At 37.6% G+C, this 15570-nt stretch overlaps 1 protein-coding gene across 3 annotated transcripts in view; it reads left to right on the plus strand.

The window, feature by feature from the left end:
- Positions 1-15570, plus strand: part of Dennd4a (DENN domain containing 4A) — a 105171-nt gene that overhangs the window by 36665 nt on the left and 52936 nt on the right. For all 3 annotated transcript variants that reach the window (XM_015998034.3, XM_006979345.4, XM_076576517.1), the window contains 6 exons: positions 245-494; positions 5618-5687; positions 7451-7620; positions 8707-8948; positions 13256-13322; positions 14595-14653. In XM_015998034.3, coding sequence (XP_015853520.1) covers positions 245-494; positions 5618-5687; positions 7451-7620; positions 8707-8948; positions 13256-13322; positions 14595-14653 — 858 coding nt within the window. The remainder of the gene's footprint in view (positions 1-244; positions 495-5617; positions 5688-7450; positions 7621-8706; positions 8949-13255; positions 13323-14594; positions 14654-15570) is intronic.

Below are 15570 nucleotides of genomic sequence, written 5' to 3' on the forward strand. Positions count from 1 at the left end.
AACTCATGGATTTCTGCCTCTGAAATGCTAGGATTAAAGGTGTGAGTGCCACCATTTTCTAGCCTTTGTATCTAGTGGCTGTTCTGTCTCTGACCCCAGATAAGTTTATTTGGGGAACACAATACCACCACACACATAGTTTATACAGTGTTGTGTTTTAGGGTGCATCCATGATACTTGAGATTGTTATCTTTCAGGTTTGAGGGAACTTTGTGTACTTACTTCTTAAAATTTTATGTTTTAGGGTATTGTATGACTGGAAAGAAAGATTAAAACAGGGCTGTGAGATTATTCAGAGTACTCCCTATGGACGACCTGCCAATATTAGTGGCAGTACTTCATCACAAAGAATCTACATCACTTACCGAAGAGCCTCTGAAAACATGACTCAGAACACCCTGGCTGTCACAGACATATGCATTATTATACCCAGTAAAGGAGAAAGTCCACCACACACATACTGCAAGGTTGACAAGAATCTCAACAATAGTATGGTAAGTCAGTTCCTTAGCACTAATACAATTAGACATTCATCAGTGAAGAATAATTGTACTTTCACAAAAAACTGTGGAAGAAGCTGTGTCCTCCTCTGCTCCTCTTTCCCTCTCCCCTTCTTCCTTCTAACTTAAATAACTGTTCCGTGTTCCTACAAAATCAGTAAATTAATGCCATGGCTGCCTTCCTGGTCCCTTCCTTGCATACTGGGTCCCATGCATACCCAGCTCTAAGGACATGGCTTTGCCATCTACCCTACTGTTTTGTTAACCATCAGTTCTCTTCTGTTAAACACATGCAAAACTTGTTGCAAGATGGCCATCTTTTTAAAAGTGTTTCATCCCATATTCTCCTCTCTTCCATTGTCCCATTGCACCATTTTTTGCAGTGAAACTTTTCAGCATCTATGTACTGGTTGAGGATGGAAAGGGTGGGGTATAGCTGAGTATGTGGCTGGGGATGGAGAGGGGTGGGGGATAGCTGAGTATGTGGCTGGGGATGGAGAGGGTATAGCTGAGTATGTGGCTGGGGATGGAGAGGATATAGCTGAGTATGTGGCTGGGGATGGAGAGGGGTGGGGTATAGCTGAGTATGTGGCTGGGGATGGAGAGGGGTGGGGTATAGCTGAGTATGTGGCTGGGGATGGAGAGGATATAGCTGAGTATGTGGCTGGGGATGGAGAGGGGTGGGGTATAGCTGAGTATGTGGCTGGGGATGGAGAGGGGTGGGGTATAGCTGAGTATGTGGCTGGGGATGGAGAGGGTATAGCTGAGTATGTGGCTGGGGATGGAGAGGGGTGGGGTATAGCTGAGTATGTGGCTGGGGATGGAGAGGGGTGGGGTATAGCTGAGTATGTGGCTGGGGATGGAGAGGGTATAGCTGAGTATGTGGCTGGGGATGGAGAGGGTATAGCTGAGTTGGTGTAGTGCTTGCCTAGCATGCGTAAGACCCTGTTTCCATCCCATGTGCTGCATAAACTGGCTGTGGTGGAGCATGCCTCTAATTACAACACTCAGGAATTGAGGCAGGAGGATCAGAAATTCAAAGTCATCATTGGCCATATAGCAAGTGCAAAGCCACTCCAAACTACTTGAGACCTTGTTACAACCCCATCCCATTCAAAAAAAGAGTTGAATATATTTTACCTCGCCCTTTACTTTGGCTCTTTCCAGTGAAGCTTTAAACTGCCTCATCCCGAGATTCTTTTGTTACTGAGTCCAGTGATCAGTTCTTCATCTCAAGTCTTTAGGTTTTGTTCTAGATGGTAATTTTTTTCCATCTACAGTGTCACTGGCCTGTGTACTTGATTCTTTTCCCTCTTCCCTCACCAACCATTGCCTTCCTCTCTCCCAGCTTCCTGTTCAGTGGAGTGAGTGCCCAGGGTTCAGTCCTCAGTGCATTCACCTTCACAACCAAAGCTTACTCCCTTGTTGATTGAGTTATTTTAATACAACATGTGGTGACTTGTAAATTTCTGTATCTGACCAGGCCCTTTAATTTATTGTCTCTTGTTAGTTATTGTACCTAATAGAGCACCTCAGATTTAACATGACCTGCAGTGAAATCTTGATGTACCTTTTCTGACCTTCTTATTGCCATAGTCTTGCTTGTCTAATGAATGGAAATTTCACTCAAACTTACTTAGACTAACAAACTTTGGAGAAATGTGAACCTTTCTTTTTTTACTTATTGTGTTCTCCTATAAACTCTGTTGATGCTCATTCCAAAACATACCTTGAACTTGATCGCCTTCTAACCACTTCAGTGTCATGAGCATGATCCATGCCAGAATAATCTTTAAAAAGTTACATTTACTTACTGTTTTCCTTTGAGACAGGTCTCACTATGTAGACCAGGCTGAACTCATAGAGATCACCTGCCTCTGCCTCCCAAATGCTGGGATTAAAGATGCGTGGTACCACTCCTGGTCCCATTTAGGGGTGTGTGTGTGTGTGTGTGTGTGTGTGTGTGTGTGTGTGTGTGTGTGTTTCTGTCTGTCTGTCTGTCTATGTGTGTGTCTGTGTTTGGGTATGTACATATGAGTGCAGGTATCCACAAAGGCCAGAAGCTGTGGACCTTTGGAGCTGGAGTTATAGGCTTGTGAGCTGCCTGATGTAATTGCTAGGAACAGAACTTAGGTCTCTGCAAGAGAAGTACATGTTCTTAACTGCTGAGCCTTAAGCTTTTAACTCTGACCTTTCCCCTAGATTCTTGAATAATCATAAATATACTGTTTTTCCGTGTGTGTGTGTGTGTGTGTGTGTGTGTGTGTGTGTGTGTGTGTGTGTGTGTTTATAATAAAATTTAACTTATGTATAAGGCATGGTAAGAGATTAGCAACAGCAACTTGTACTGAAATATAACAGAGCAGTATAACAATAGCCAACATCACTATCTGATATGTGGAGCCATTGTTAAGTACAGTGAGGACTTCTCAAACACAGGCACTGCTGTTGCTGTTGAGTGAGTAATGGGCAGATAGCACACGATGCAAGTATATTCTGAACAAAGGGATGAGTCATGTCCTAGGCAGGATGGAACAGGATCGTGCAAGTTCCCATCACAAATGTCATTCAGGTTAAACATTCTAAACTGATAGGGGAGATGCTGATGAGGCCCCATCTCTAGTTGAAGATCTATTGGCAGTTGATGGCTGCTGGGGGAATGAGAGTAACTTTTCTGCTTTTGTTTAATATTTATGGGTGTTTTAACTGCATGTACATCTGTGTGCCTGGTGTCCATGGAGGCCAGAAGATGTACCATTGAATCCCCTGGGACTGGAATGATAAATAGTTGTGAGCTACCATATGGTTGTTGGGAATTGAACTTGGGTCCTTTAGCGGAGCAGCCAGTGCTCTTCCTTGTTGAACCGTCCCTCCAGCCCTGAGAGTAAGTGTTCTTGGAAGGTGTGGCCACTGTTAGGTTGCCATGCTCCAGTGGATGCCCCCACACCCATGCATGTGTAGGGAGCACTAACTGGAGTTATTTAAAGAAAAACAAAAACAAGAGGGTATGAATTTGAGAGTTAAAGGAGATCCAGGGGCCTGGGGGAGGAAGGAAAAGGGAGTCAATATGACCAAATGGCCACAGGGAACTGAACTGTGAACATTGAATGTGTGGATAAAGGGGGTCTAGGGAAAATAGCAATTCTTTAAAAAATATTTATCTATTTATTTATTTATTCAATGTATATGAGTGATGCATCTTCAGGCACACCAGAAGAGAATCAGATCTCATTACAGATGGTTGTGAGCTACCATGTAGTTGCTGGGAGTTAACAGCCAGTGCTCTTAACTGCTGAGCCATTTCTCCAACCAAAACACAGCAATTTTTAGTGAAGATTGCTACATTGGATGAATTTGCTATAATTTGTTTGTTCTACCTTCTACTATAAGACATTGAAATTCTGATTTTTAATATTAGAAGCAAGCTGTTGACATACTAAATTTTATGTAAAGTAAGTTGTATTTACTGTCTATGTTCTGTGTAGTATTCTAAGTATTTCTTCACTCCTGCCAATGACCTTAATAGGTATTTTACCCCCATTTTACAAAGAAGGAAATTTGAGAATTAAAAATGTGGTTCTTAGCCGGGCGGTGGTGGCGCACGCCTTTAATCCCAGCACTTGGGAGGCAGAGGCAGGTGGATCTTTGTGAGTTCGAGGCCAGCCTGGGCTACCAAGTGAGTTCCAGGAAAGGCACAAAGCTACACAGAGAAACCCTGTCTCGAAAAACCAAAAAAAAAAAAAAATGTGGTTCTTTTCTCATACAAACACCTTCAGTAAGTTGGTGAAGCAAGACTCAGACCCAGGCTATAAAATTGCAGAACTAAGAGCTAAGCATTGTACTATACTGCTCATGCCCTGTTGTGTGGCACATGTTCACTCCCAAGATTTGTATCAAGAAAACTTTAACTAATTTATGTTCCTGTCAATCAGTTTATAACTTTGTTAAGAATTGAACTTTTTTTTTTTTGGTTCCTGTCCCGGATCTTGCTCTGTGACCAGGCTGGCCTCAAACAGAGAGGTTTTAAAGGCTGTAGTAGTAGTAGTAGCAGCAGCAGCAGCAGCAGTAATGGTGGTGGTGAAGGCAAAGAAAGTTTTTGAATTCTTTCATGAATGTAGGATCTAGCATACAACATTTCAGATTTAATCTGGTATTTTTAGCAACATGATATAAGCTTACAGATACTTGGTATTTTCCCATTTGCAAGTTTTATTTTGTGGATGTGTTTCTGTATTTGTTTTGGATTGAAAGTAATTGACATTGTCATTAGCACTGTTTCTAAGTTTCATTAACTAATCAAGGTGTTTGAGCTAAACTTTGCCATTGTAACTAAGACCAGAATGCGTTTCTTTTTTTCCTGCTGAGATAGTAGTCTCTCTATTGCCACAGAGCATGTATTCTCCTCTGCAGAGAATAAAGAGGCATTGTTAACAGCATGGTCAGCATAGACACCAGCCAACCTGCTTGGGTTTGAATCCCAGATATGCAGAGTGGACAAATTCCTTCACTGTTTGTGCCTCAGTTTCCTCATTCATGGACTAGGGACAAAGTGATGCTTTTTTTTTTTCTTACATAGGCAGTTTTGAAGAATAAATGAATTAGTATTACAAAGAACTTGGGATAATGCCTACAATAATAGCAAATGATGTATAAATGTCAGATATTATTAGTTATTCCTTTAATTACTGCTTAATCCTTTTTATGTATTTAAAAATATTTAGAGAAGAGCTTTAAAAATTGTCTAGTTGTTAAATTTGTTCTAAATTTTCTTTTTTAAAAAAGATCATAGAAAGAAATGTTAAATGGTTGTTTTCTTACTTTTCAACCAAAGACCAAAGAATGGCCATTGATACTTCTGTCTAAATTTTAGTGACTTAGTTTTATTTTAAAGAGTCATTTTTTCTCACTACAGTGAAGGAGGGGAATTGTCAGATCTTCTGAAAGGAAAGTATGCCATGATTCTGATCAAATGCTAACAGAGTAACAGGTTGGAAATAGCTAGCAGGTGAATCTGTTACTCCATGGTAGCTAATCCATACGGGGCAGCTCAAAGAGACTTCATTTTCATCAAGCACTGCCTTTTAAAATTGAATGCTACTTTTTCCCTCTCTTTTCAGTGGGGATCTGCAGTGTACTTATGCTATAAAAAATCAGTGGCGAAAACTAACACTATATCTTACAAAGCTGGTAAGTATAATTTTGGGAGAAACAATTTATGTAGAAACATTGTGGGGTCTACAGGGTTAAAGACAAGACCTGCCTGTAAACAGGCTGTGTGCCATGTTAGGATGTGTTCGTAGCAGCACTTGAATTCCAGCCCCTGCTCCTGAGTCTCAGTTTATCTTGAAGTGTTTGGGATGCTGCATGAACGATCACTTTGAAAAGAAAGTGAGTTTTTTTTTTTAAGCCTTAAGTTTAAGTAACAATTTGAGTACATGCCAATTCTCTTTAATTTTTAAACCTGTGCAAAGTATGAAAAGGATGCTTCTTTAATATTTATATTAGTTTAGTCAAATTTAATGGTTATATTTCATGATACTGAATAGTATTAACACTAATTTGCAATCTTATGATGCATAGTTGAAGTTTTCAATTTTAAGAGACTTCAAAATGTCAAACATTTGATCTTACTTATAAGATAGCAGATTCAGCCTTTTACAGTTAGAGTCCTTGCCTCTTTTCTCCTTTTGACTTTCCAGGGCCCACAGTTAATCAATATTTCTATTCTTACTTTACAACTGTGCTGTTGCATCATGACCTGAGAGACTAGAACACAGTTAACTGTGGTCCTCAGGGGACCCCACTGGCTGGCTGCCATGTGATGAGAGGGAGAACCTTAGTTTATCTAGTTCATCTCGCCTTGCAGATGAAAAGAACCTGAGTCCCGCTGGTTGAGAATCAGAGACATCGGCAGTAGAGCCAGCTGTTCAGAGTCCCAGTTTATCTCTTTGTTTTTATGGTGAGACTAGTGATGGTTTCGCCTGACTTGACAGACTTCACGGTCATGAAACCTGTTTTCTGTTTCTAACCCCGCAATATTCAGTATAAAGCTGTTTCTAGGGTATCTTCAGTGGAAGATATACCTATTCCATTTTCATGAGTTAGATTGTCATGAAACTCTGGGCTATTTGAAACTCCTATCTACATATAAGTGGAGATAATTTAGAATTATTCAGAAGCTGAGTTTGAGGCAACACCATTCTAATGGAGTTCTAAATCTGTGTCTACTCTTTTATGAGTTGTTTTTCATTTGTGTAAGAATTGACAGACTCCTATAGGAGGTTTTATATATACATATATATAATTACATATAATATAAATATATTTATATACAAACATATTATATATTAATATATATTTTATATATAATGTATAAAAGGCTCCAGAGGAATAGTTAATAAGAGTGTTAAAGTAGATATAGGCAAATAACCATATTAAAAAATTTAAATATATACTTTAAGGTAGTATGACATAAAGTGAATTTTTAGGGGTATGTGTATTTTTAGAGGCTTCTGTTTTTCTTGTTACTTCTAATCTAGCCTTTGTAGATGAAGTTTGATAAATGTTAAACAATTTAATAGTCAATAATCCTTGAAGATTAACATCTATATAAATCCTGCTGACACATTCATAATTATCTGATGAACATATATGCAATTTTGGGCCTTCTAAATATGTGAAATAAGAAAGCATTTTATTGTCGCCGGGCGGTGGTGGCGCACGCCTTTAATCCCAGCACTCGGGAGGCAGAGGCAGGCGGATCTCTGTGAGTTCGAGGCCAGCCTGGGCTACCAAGTGAGCTCCAGGAAAGGCGCAAAGCTACACAGAGAAACCCTGTCTCGAAAAAACCAAAAAAAAAAAAAAAAAAAAGAAAGCATTTTATTGTCATTTCACTTAAAAAACACCTATATTCAAGAGACAGTGACCTAGTATTCCCATTGCTGTCATAGGTCTAATTTGCAGATATCCTCAAGAAGATTACGAGTCATTTTCACTACCAGAATCTGTTCCCCTGTTTTGTTTACCAATGGGTGCAACTATTGAATGCTGGCCACCAAATAGCAAATACCCTCTTCCTGTGTTCTCTACGTTTGTGTTGACTGGAGCCTCAGCTGAAAAGGTACGGTGGATTTAACTAGTGGTATTTGCTAATTTCTTGTACATTTTCAGGTCATAAGCCTCACATCTTCAAGGAACAATAGTAAAAACTGACTAAACCAAACCAGTAATATGTATTTCTTCTTCTTGGTTGAATTTACTATATCCAGAGACAGGAAAGGAAAGTTTTCCTATCCTCCCAAGTGTTTGTTTTTGGTTTTGTTTTTAAATATTAGTGAAGACTTTTCTCATCATCACATGTTGATCCCTCATTGGTTCATTTTCTGTGATAGAAAAGCTCCTAAGTAATGCCAAAGACATTATGAAATATAACATGATTTGGAAAAGAGACTTTTTTTGTTACTCTGGGGATCCAACCTTGCACTTGGTAGGCGAGTGCTCTATTGCCGAACTATATTCCAGCCCTGAAATTATAGAATTGTAGTTGGAAGAGAGCTTGGAAATCATCTAGACCAGCATTTGATTTTGTGGATAGGAGTATTCAGTGAATTGTTCACAGTTCAAATTTGTCTCACATGCTTACTAAATACTTTTCAGACATTTCTTATAAAAATATTGGTAGATTTGCTTTGTTATTTTGCTTCTGTTGCTTTTGTCATTGTTGTTGGTGTGAGACAGCATCTTTCTATGTAGACCAGGCTGCTCTTGAACTTGCTTAGATCCTCTGCCTCCTGAGTGCTGGGATTATAGGCATTAGTCACCATACCAAGGCTCAGTTGCTTTCACTCTTTATTTTAAAAATATAGTTTAATCAAAATAGCCATTTTCAATAATAAGTATACATGAAAATATTACTATATAGTTAACATACATACCAAGAAAGTAGTCATCAGGAGTGGTGCCTCAGGCCTGTAAACCCAGCACTCATGAAGCCGAAGCAGAAGATTGCAAGTTTGAGGCCAGCCTAGGAGACCCTGTCATTTTTTATTTTTTTAAAGAAGAGCAGGATTGATTTTACCACTGTGTTCCTAGTCCCTGGCACCTTACCTACCCATAGAAAGCATCCACTGAATAGTCAGTCAACTGGTGATGTGCTTTGAATAAATGATACAAAGTATATTTATTAAATGTATTTCTTGTTTTACAGGTCTATGGTGCTGCTATTCAGTTTTATGAACCATACTCTGAGGAGAATCTTACAGAAAAACAGAGACTTCTTTTGGGTTTAACGTCTCTGGTGGATGGAAAGTCTGATAGTTCTAGAACAATTCACACTAACAAATGCATTTGTCTTCTTTCTCACTGGCCTTTTTTTGATGCATTCAGAAAGTTTCTGACTTTTCTGTATCGTTATTCCATCTCTGGACCTCATGCCCTTCCAATTGAAAAGTAAGTTAGAGGTCTCATGGTTTAAAATTTGACACTCCAAAGTGGGCATGCTGGCACCTTTCTGTGAGTTTGAGGCCAGCTTGATCAACACAGTGAGTTCCAGGACACCCAGGGATGTGTAGAGAGACCTTGTTCAAAAAAATTTGTCAGTCCTTTCTATGGTATATTTATAATAGTAATTGTGTAAATTTTATATGGAAATTGTTATTTCTTGAGAGTTATTTGAGAAAAATGTTTGGTTATTTATGTAAGACTTTATCATTATATTTTTACAGTCTTGTTATTTTAAGCAATTTTATTTCTGCCAGTGAATGTTTTAATTTATTTTAAAGTGAGTTAGTTGGATAAATATATATATACACACTACTCTTACAAAGTTTATAGTTGCTAATTTAGTGAAATCCTGGAACTAGGTTTTCTTGAAGTACTCAAGATCAAACCCAGAGCCTTACACATGGCATCTAAGAGCTTTGTCACTGAGCCGCATCTCCAAGTGGAAAATATTAAAACTCTTCAACTATGTTTGTAATTTTTATGTATAACTTGAGATATTATGAACCTTTAAAATAGTCCTATGTTTAGATATCATGAATTTAAAAGAAAAATTTGATAGACATTTTGTTTTTCGTCCTGTAATTTTAATGATTTACTAAGAGCACGAAAATTTTACAGTGTTTCATTCAGTAAAACTAATGCACAGGAGCTGTAAATACATCACTGTAGGTTGGACTTTTGTCTTTGGAGGCTCGTAATCGTACTTTCTCTGTTCCCTCAAGCCGTCTATCTCTTCAGCCCTTTGGCAGAACTTTCTGACTCTGATGACAGTTGGGAAGTAATACAGTTTACCATTTTATGATAATTCATAAATGTAGTATTGCCCTAATTATCCTGTGCTCTTTTCCACTCTCATTTTTAGTATTAAAAAATTAGCACTTCTCAAATATTTTGGTGTTAGAATCCCTTGAAAATTTTGAGGACTCAGTGAGCTGTTCTTTGTGTGTTGTGTCTTTCAATACAGACATATTACTGCAATAGAAATTAAAACTAATTTATAATAATTTATTTAAAATTAACAAACTAGTTACATCTCTTCAAAAAGTAATTTTTTTTAAAAACAGAAGGTTAGAGGCAGGTGGATCTCTGTGAGTTCGAGGCCAGCCTGGTCTACAAAGCGAGTTCCAGGAAAGGTGCAAAGCTACACAGAGAAACCCTGTCTCAAAAAAATAAACAAACAAACAAATAAATAAATAAATTTTAAAAAATAAAACAGAAGGTTAATGAGAAGAGTGAGTGTTTACATTTTTGTAAGTCTCTAATGCCTTGGCTAATTGAACCCAGCTGACTTTTCTTGCGTGGTTCTGCATTCAGTTTGATGCAGTAATTGTCTTAGTTGAGGTATGTGAAGAAAATCTGACTTCATACAGTTATGTAAATAGAAAAGGAAGGGGCACTTAAGTAGTCATTTTAGGATGTGGATATTATTTTTTACATTGTACCAAAGTTTGGCAAGTAACAGTTTCTTCCAAATTAATAGTAATGCAGAATATGAAACCTAAGCAATAAAGTTTTCTTCTGTGTTCTATTAAAATCTGAAGGTCTCTCAGTCCTGACTGAACATTGACTCATGCATGGTCTTGTAGCATTGTATGTTGGTCATTTGGACAGCAGTAGTTCACTGAGGTAAACACATATTTGAAATGTAGTCAGGTGTCTCCCTCAATATAAGAAAATGTCACTATAGCATCACAAAGAGTTTACTTTTTAAATTTTTATTATATTTGTATAGTGTGTGTGTGTGTGTGTGTGTGTGTGTGTGTGTGTGTGTGCGCGCGCATGTATGTGTGCTCGTGCGCACATATTGGCATGTCTTTGCCATGTGCATGTGGAGGTCAGAGGACTTGTAGGAGTCTGTTCTCTTCCTTCCTTTTTGTGGGTCCTAGAGATTCAACTCAGTTTATCAGGCTTATTACATGCTAGCCCGGAAAGGTGTTTTGTTATTAATAAAGTTTATTGTGCTAGAGATCAAACCAGGACCTTACACATGCATGGCATGTGTTCTTCCTCCTAGCTGCATTCCCAGTTCTCAGAAAAGTTTTGAGTAGTAGAAAGCTTTCAGGTTTATGGTGACAAATTCTTACTTTTCATTTGAAAGTTTGGATTTAATTATTAACAGCAAGTATTCCTAGTTTTTTTCCTTGAAGTAATAGCACTTTGATTATTTTTATGTGGAAAATGTCTGTTGAATACCCAACACTGCATAAGCTTTACTAGCCCATCATCTTTCAAGCAAAAATGGTATTCTGTGTGGGGAAAAAATAACCAACTCACTCATAACTCAGTCCTCTAAGTGCTTTTGTAAAATTAAATGGCCACATGCTTTTGTATAGTAATGCTGTAGAGTACTTACCCCTTTATCTTAGAATATTCTAAATGTATGTTCCAGAATCAAATATTTGCTATTTCAAGTTATTAAGTCAGACATCCTTTTCCAAGATTTGTTTATTATTTTTATTTTATATGTGTGAGTGTTTTGCCTACATATATGTCTCTGTACCACATGTGTGCTGGGTGCCCTTGGAGGTCAGAATAGGGTACCATATCCTCTGGAACTAGAGTTATAGATGGTTATAAATCACCATGTGGGTGTTGGGAACTGAACCAGGTTTTCTACAAGAACAGCAAGAGCTCTTAACTGCTGAGCCATCTCTCCAGCCCCAGTCAGGGACATTCTTAAATGAAGTCTGTGATAGTAAAGCAATAAAATACAGCATCTACTAGTTTACCCCCGCCTTGATTTCATAGGGTGCCAGCAGTTTCATTCACAATACTTTGCACTATTATTGCTATTGCCAAATGTGTGAGAAAGGAAAAGGGAGTCTCACTGTTATCATAAAAGAGTCTGGACTCTTCGGATCCTCCCTGAATGGATCTTAGACACCATTAGGGTTCCATGAATCATACAAAAGTCCTGCTTTTCTGACTGCTTCATATAATCAAGCAGATGTGTGTCTTTTGGTACTCATTCCTCTAATCTTTTTTTTTTTTTTTTTTTGGTTTTTTGAGACAGGGTTTCTCTGTGTAGCTTTGCACCTTTCCTGGAACTCGCTTTGGAGACCAGGTTGGCTTCGAACTCACAGAGATCCACCTGGCTCTGCCTCCCGAGTGCTGGGATTAAAGGCGTGTGCCACCACAGCCCAGCTCGGGTTTTGTTTTTTTTTTATTCCAGATTTTAAGTAATGGTAGGGACTAGAAGCTTTACATCACTTTACATTTTCTGTAATGTTTGGTAGTGTCTTTGTACAATACATGGTTAAAATACATCTATAGAGTCTATAAATGACTCATCCAGTTCTCTGTCTGGTTGTAATGATCTCACTGCTAAAAATAAGATAATTTTGAAGTAATGTTTAGAAGAAAAATAATTCAAGAAGAAGACAGCTTATTCCTAAAGGGAATAAAATGTTTTTATATTTTGTCCTTTTTTTTTTTTCTCCTGTAGTGTTCAAAACCAAACTTATTGATTGGTGCATGACTTTAATCCTGATGCTCAGGAAGCAGAGACAGGGGGATTACAAATTCAAGGCCAGCCTGGCCTGTATAGCAAGATATTATCCTCCAAACCCAAGTGATGTAGTTGAGTGGGAAAATACTCGCTGGTGTGTGCAAGGTTTTGGATTTGTTCTCTCACTACAAACAAGCAAAAAGCAAAACAAAACCATCTCATTGATCTAGTTTTTATCCATTACTAAATGGAAAGCTTGTTGAGATGGGGAAGTCTGTGTTTGTTGCCCAGGCTGCCTTGAACTCCTGGTCTCAAGTCATCCTCAGCCTTCTAAGTAGCTGGGACTACACCTCTGCACCCTTCATCTTATCAAGCATTTAAACTCATTTATTTTTTTTAGCACCTTAAATAGTTATTTTACAAAACATGAGTGATTAATTAAAAATACATTACAATGTAATAATTAGCTTCTTTAGTAATGTTGATTACTACCTGCTTAGGGAAAAGAAAACATGGTTTTGAGGTAACTACAAATACAAACATGGTTGAATATGATCAGCTATTAACATAAAGTTACTTGGGCTGGAGAGGTGGCTTAGCCATTAAAGGCTAAGCTCACAACCAAATGTATAAGGTCATAGGATTTAGGCTGAGGCACCTCTAATGACACAAACAACTTTTTGTTGTTAATTTGTTTTCACAGCACTAGGGCCTTAATGAGCTTGAACTTGTGATGGCATGTTAACCTTTGCAGCAAATGATAATTCATTTTGGAATTAATTGAGTTTCTGTTTTTGTTTTTAAGGCATATTTCTCATTTTATGCATAAAGTTCCTTTTCCATCTCCTCAGAGGCCACGGATTTTAGTTCAGGTAAGGTTCTTTCCATATGATGGCCATATGAGGGTTCTGCCAGCATGTAACAAGACTAACAACTGAATGTGGACAGTACAATGAGCCCTGGGACAACCAGGTGTTCTTGCATGTAGGGATTCGGGCCCTGATATTTATTAACTCTATCCACAGGAGGAAACTTTTGGTGCACTCATACAATCCCAACACTTGGGAAGTAGAGGCAGGAGGGCTGAGAGTTTGATTTCAGTAAGGACTAGAGAGTCACTTCCAGGCCACCCTTGTCTACATAGGGAGTCTGTCTCAGGAAAAAAAGAAAAGTATGCAGATTGTTTCTAAATATTGGAAAGTTTGTGCCCTTGATGATCATATAGTTGGTTAAATGTATTCAAATAGTTATAAGGACTAGTTGTATGTTTATATATTGCAGGAGGGAGGAAATGCAGTGTCTTTAATGCAATAGGGAAATTTAAATGACTGAATAAACATTTTCTCAGTTGAATGCATCTCTCCTTTTTTGTTTATATCTTGTTTGGGATCTTGATAACTTAAATTGCCTATTAATCATAATCTATGGAATGGTTCATACAAAGGAAATACTTTCATGTGTTGTCACCATGCGTGTTACTGGTTACCGCAGCCCTGAAGGTATTATTAGTGTTAGAAATCATTAAAAATGTGCCAAAATTTGAAAATGCAGATAAAATTAATTACATTATTATATTGATACAGATAAAATTTCTAGAACATACATTTGATGACTTTGACAATCATTCTACACATCCATGTTATTACTTCATGATACTTAGTGCCAGAGTGCTATATTGCACACTCCACCTAAATACGTATGGAATTTTGTTTTGTAGCTGAACCTGGCAAATGTTTCCTGCTATGGATCTTATCTAAATATTTAATCTTTGCATGTTATCTGTTCTGTTACAGGGGCTCATCTTGCTGTTACAGCACAAAATTAGCTAGAGAGTATGAGAAAAAAAATTACATGGCTATATTCCATTAGACTGCTTACAGGCCATTAATTTACAGACCCTAAATGTATGGTATTGATTAAATAATTTAACCTTTTATCATAAATTTGTTAAAATAGTATTGGAGAAAAGTTGAAGACATAAGAGATAGGATTCAGAATAAGAAGTTGTTGGAAGGGGCCAAAAGTCTTATGCTGGTGATCTGGGAATCTTCATGGTTAGCATCATTAATCGATGTCTATTGCCAGAGCATGATGTTTCAGAGTTCATCTTTATACTTCAAAATGCTTTGTTTTAAATCTTCCAGTTATCCCCACATGATAATTTGATTCTCAGTCAGCCTGTTTCTTCACCTCTTCCGCTAAGGCAAGTAAAGCTTCATTTCGGTTTGTTTCTCTAAATCTATGTATACACAGTCCCACATCTGTGCAGCAGAGTCCAGAAGAGGGTGTTGGTTTTCTTAGAAGTGAGTTACAGGCTGTTGTGAGCTTCCTAACATGGACGCTAGGAACTGAACTCAGGTCCTCAGGAAGAGCAACAGGCACTCTTAACCACTCAGCCATCTCTCCAGCCCTAATTATTTCTCTAAATATAGTGTGAATTTAACTAATGTATATGTATATTGTCTTTCCTAGCTAAAATATTGGTGGAAGTACTTTTCATGTAACTGTTTCTTAGCTGATTCTTTTTGCTTAATATTGGGTTTATAGTTTGCAAAAGAAAGAAGAACTTTTACAGTAGTGTTTGGTGTTTATGTATATCCTTATTATTATCAATACTTATTGTTACATAATTGGGAATATATGTAAATTATGAAGGTAATTCATTTTTTAGCTTTAATTGTTCTCTAAAATACATCCAATACATCTTTAATTGTCCTCTAAAATACAAAATACATTTTTTTTTGAGACAGGGTTTCTCTGTGTAGCCCTGGCTGTCCTGGAATTCACTCTGTGACCAGGCTGGTCTCAAACTCAGAGATTTGCCTGTCCCTGCTTCCTGAGGGCTGGGATTAAAGGCATGTGCCTCCACCACCCAACCAAATACAATTTTAAATTTAATCCAAAATAAAAACTGCTTTTTAAACAGAACATATTTCATCATTCTAAAAGTTCAGAGAAGTTATAAAATGTGATTTCCCTACAGTATCATTTCTTGAAATTTAATTAGCTGTGTGATTTGCTGTCAGAAATAGTTATGGTATAATTAAACTATTATATTGCACATACCTTAGGGAGACCAGCTGCCATCTTTGACACTAATTTTGTAAGAATTACAGATGA

This window comes from Peromyscus maniculatus, chromosome 7 (genome assembly GCF_049852395.1).
Source record: "Peromyscus maniculatus bairdii isolate BWxNUB_F1_BW_parent chromosome 7, HU_Pman_BW_mat_3.1, whole genome shotgun sequence".
Taxonomy (NCBI): domain Eukaryota; kingdom Metazoa; phylum Chordata; class Mammalia; order Rodentia; family Cricetidae; genus Peromyscus; species Peromyscus maniculatus.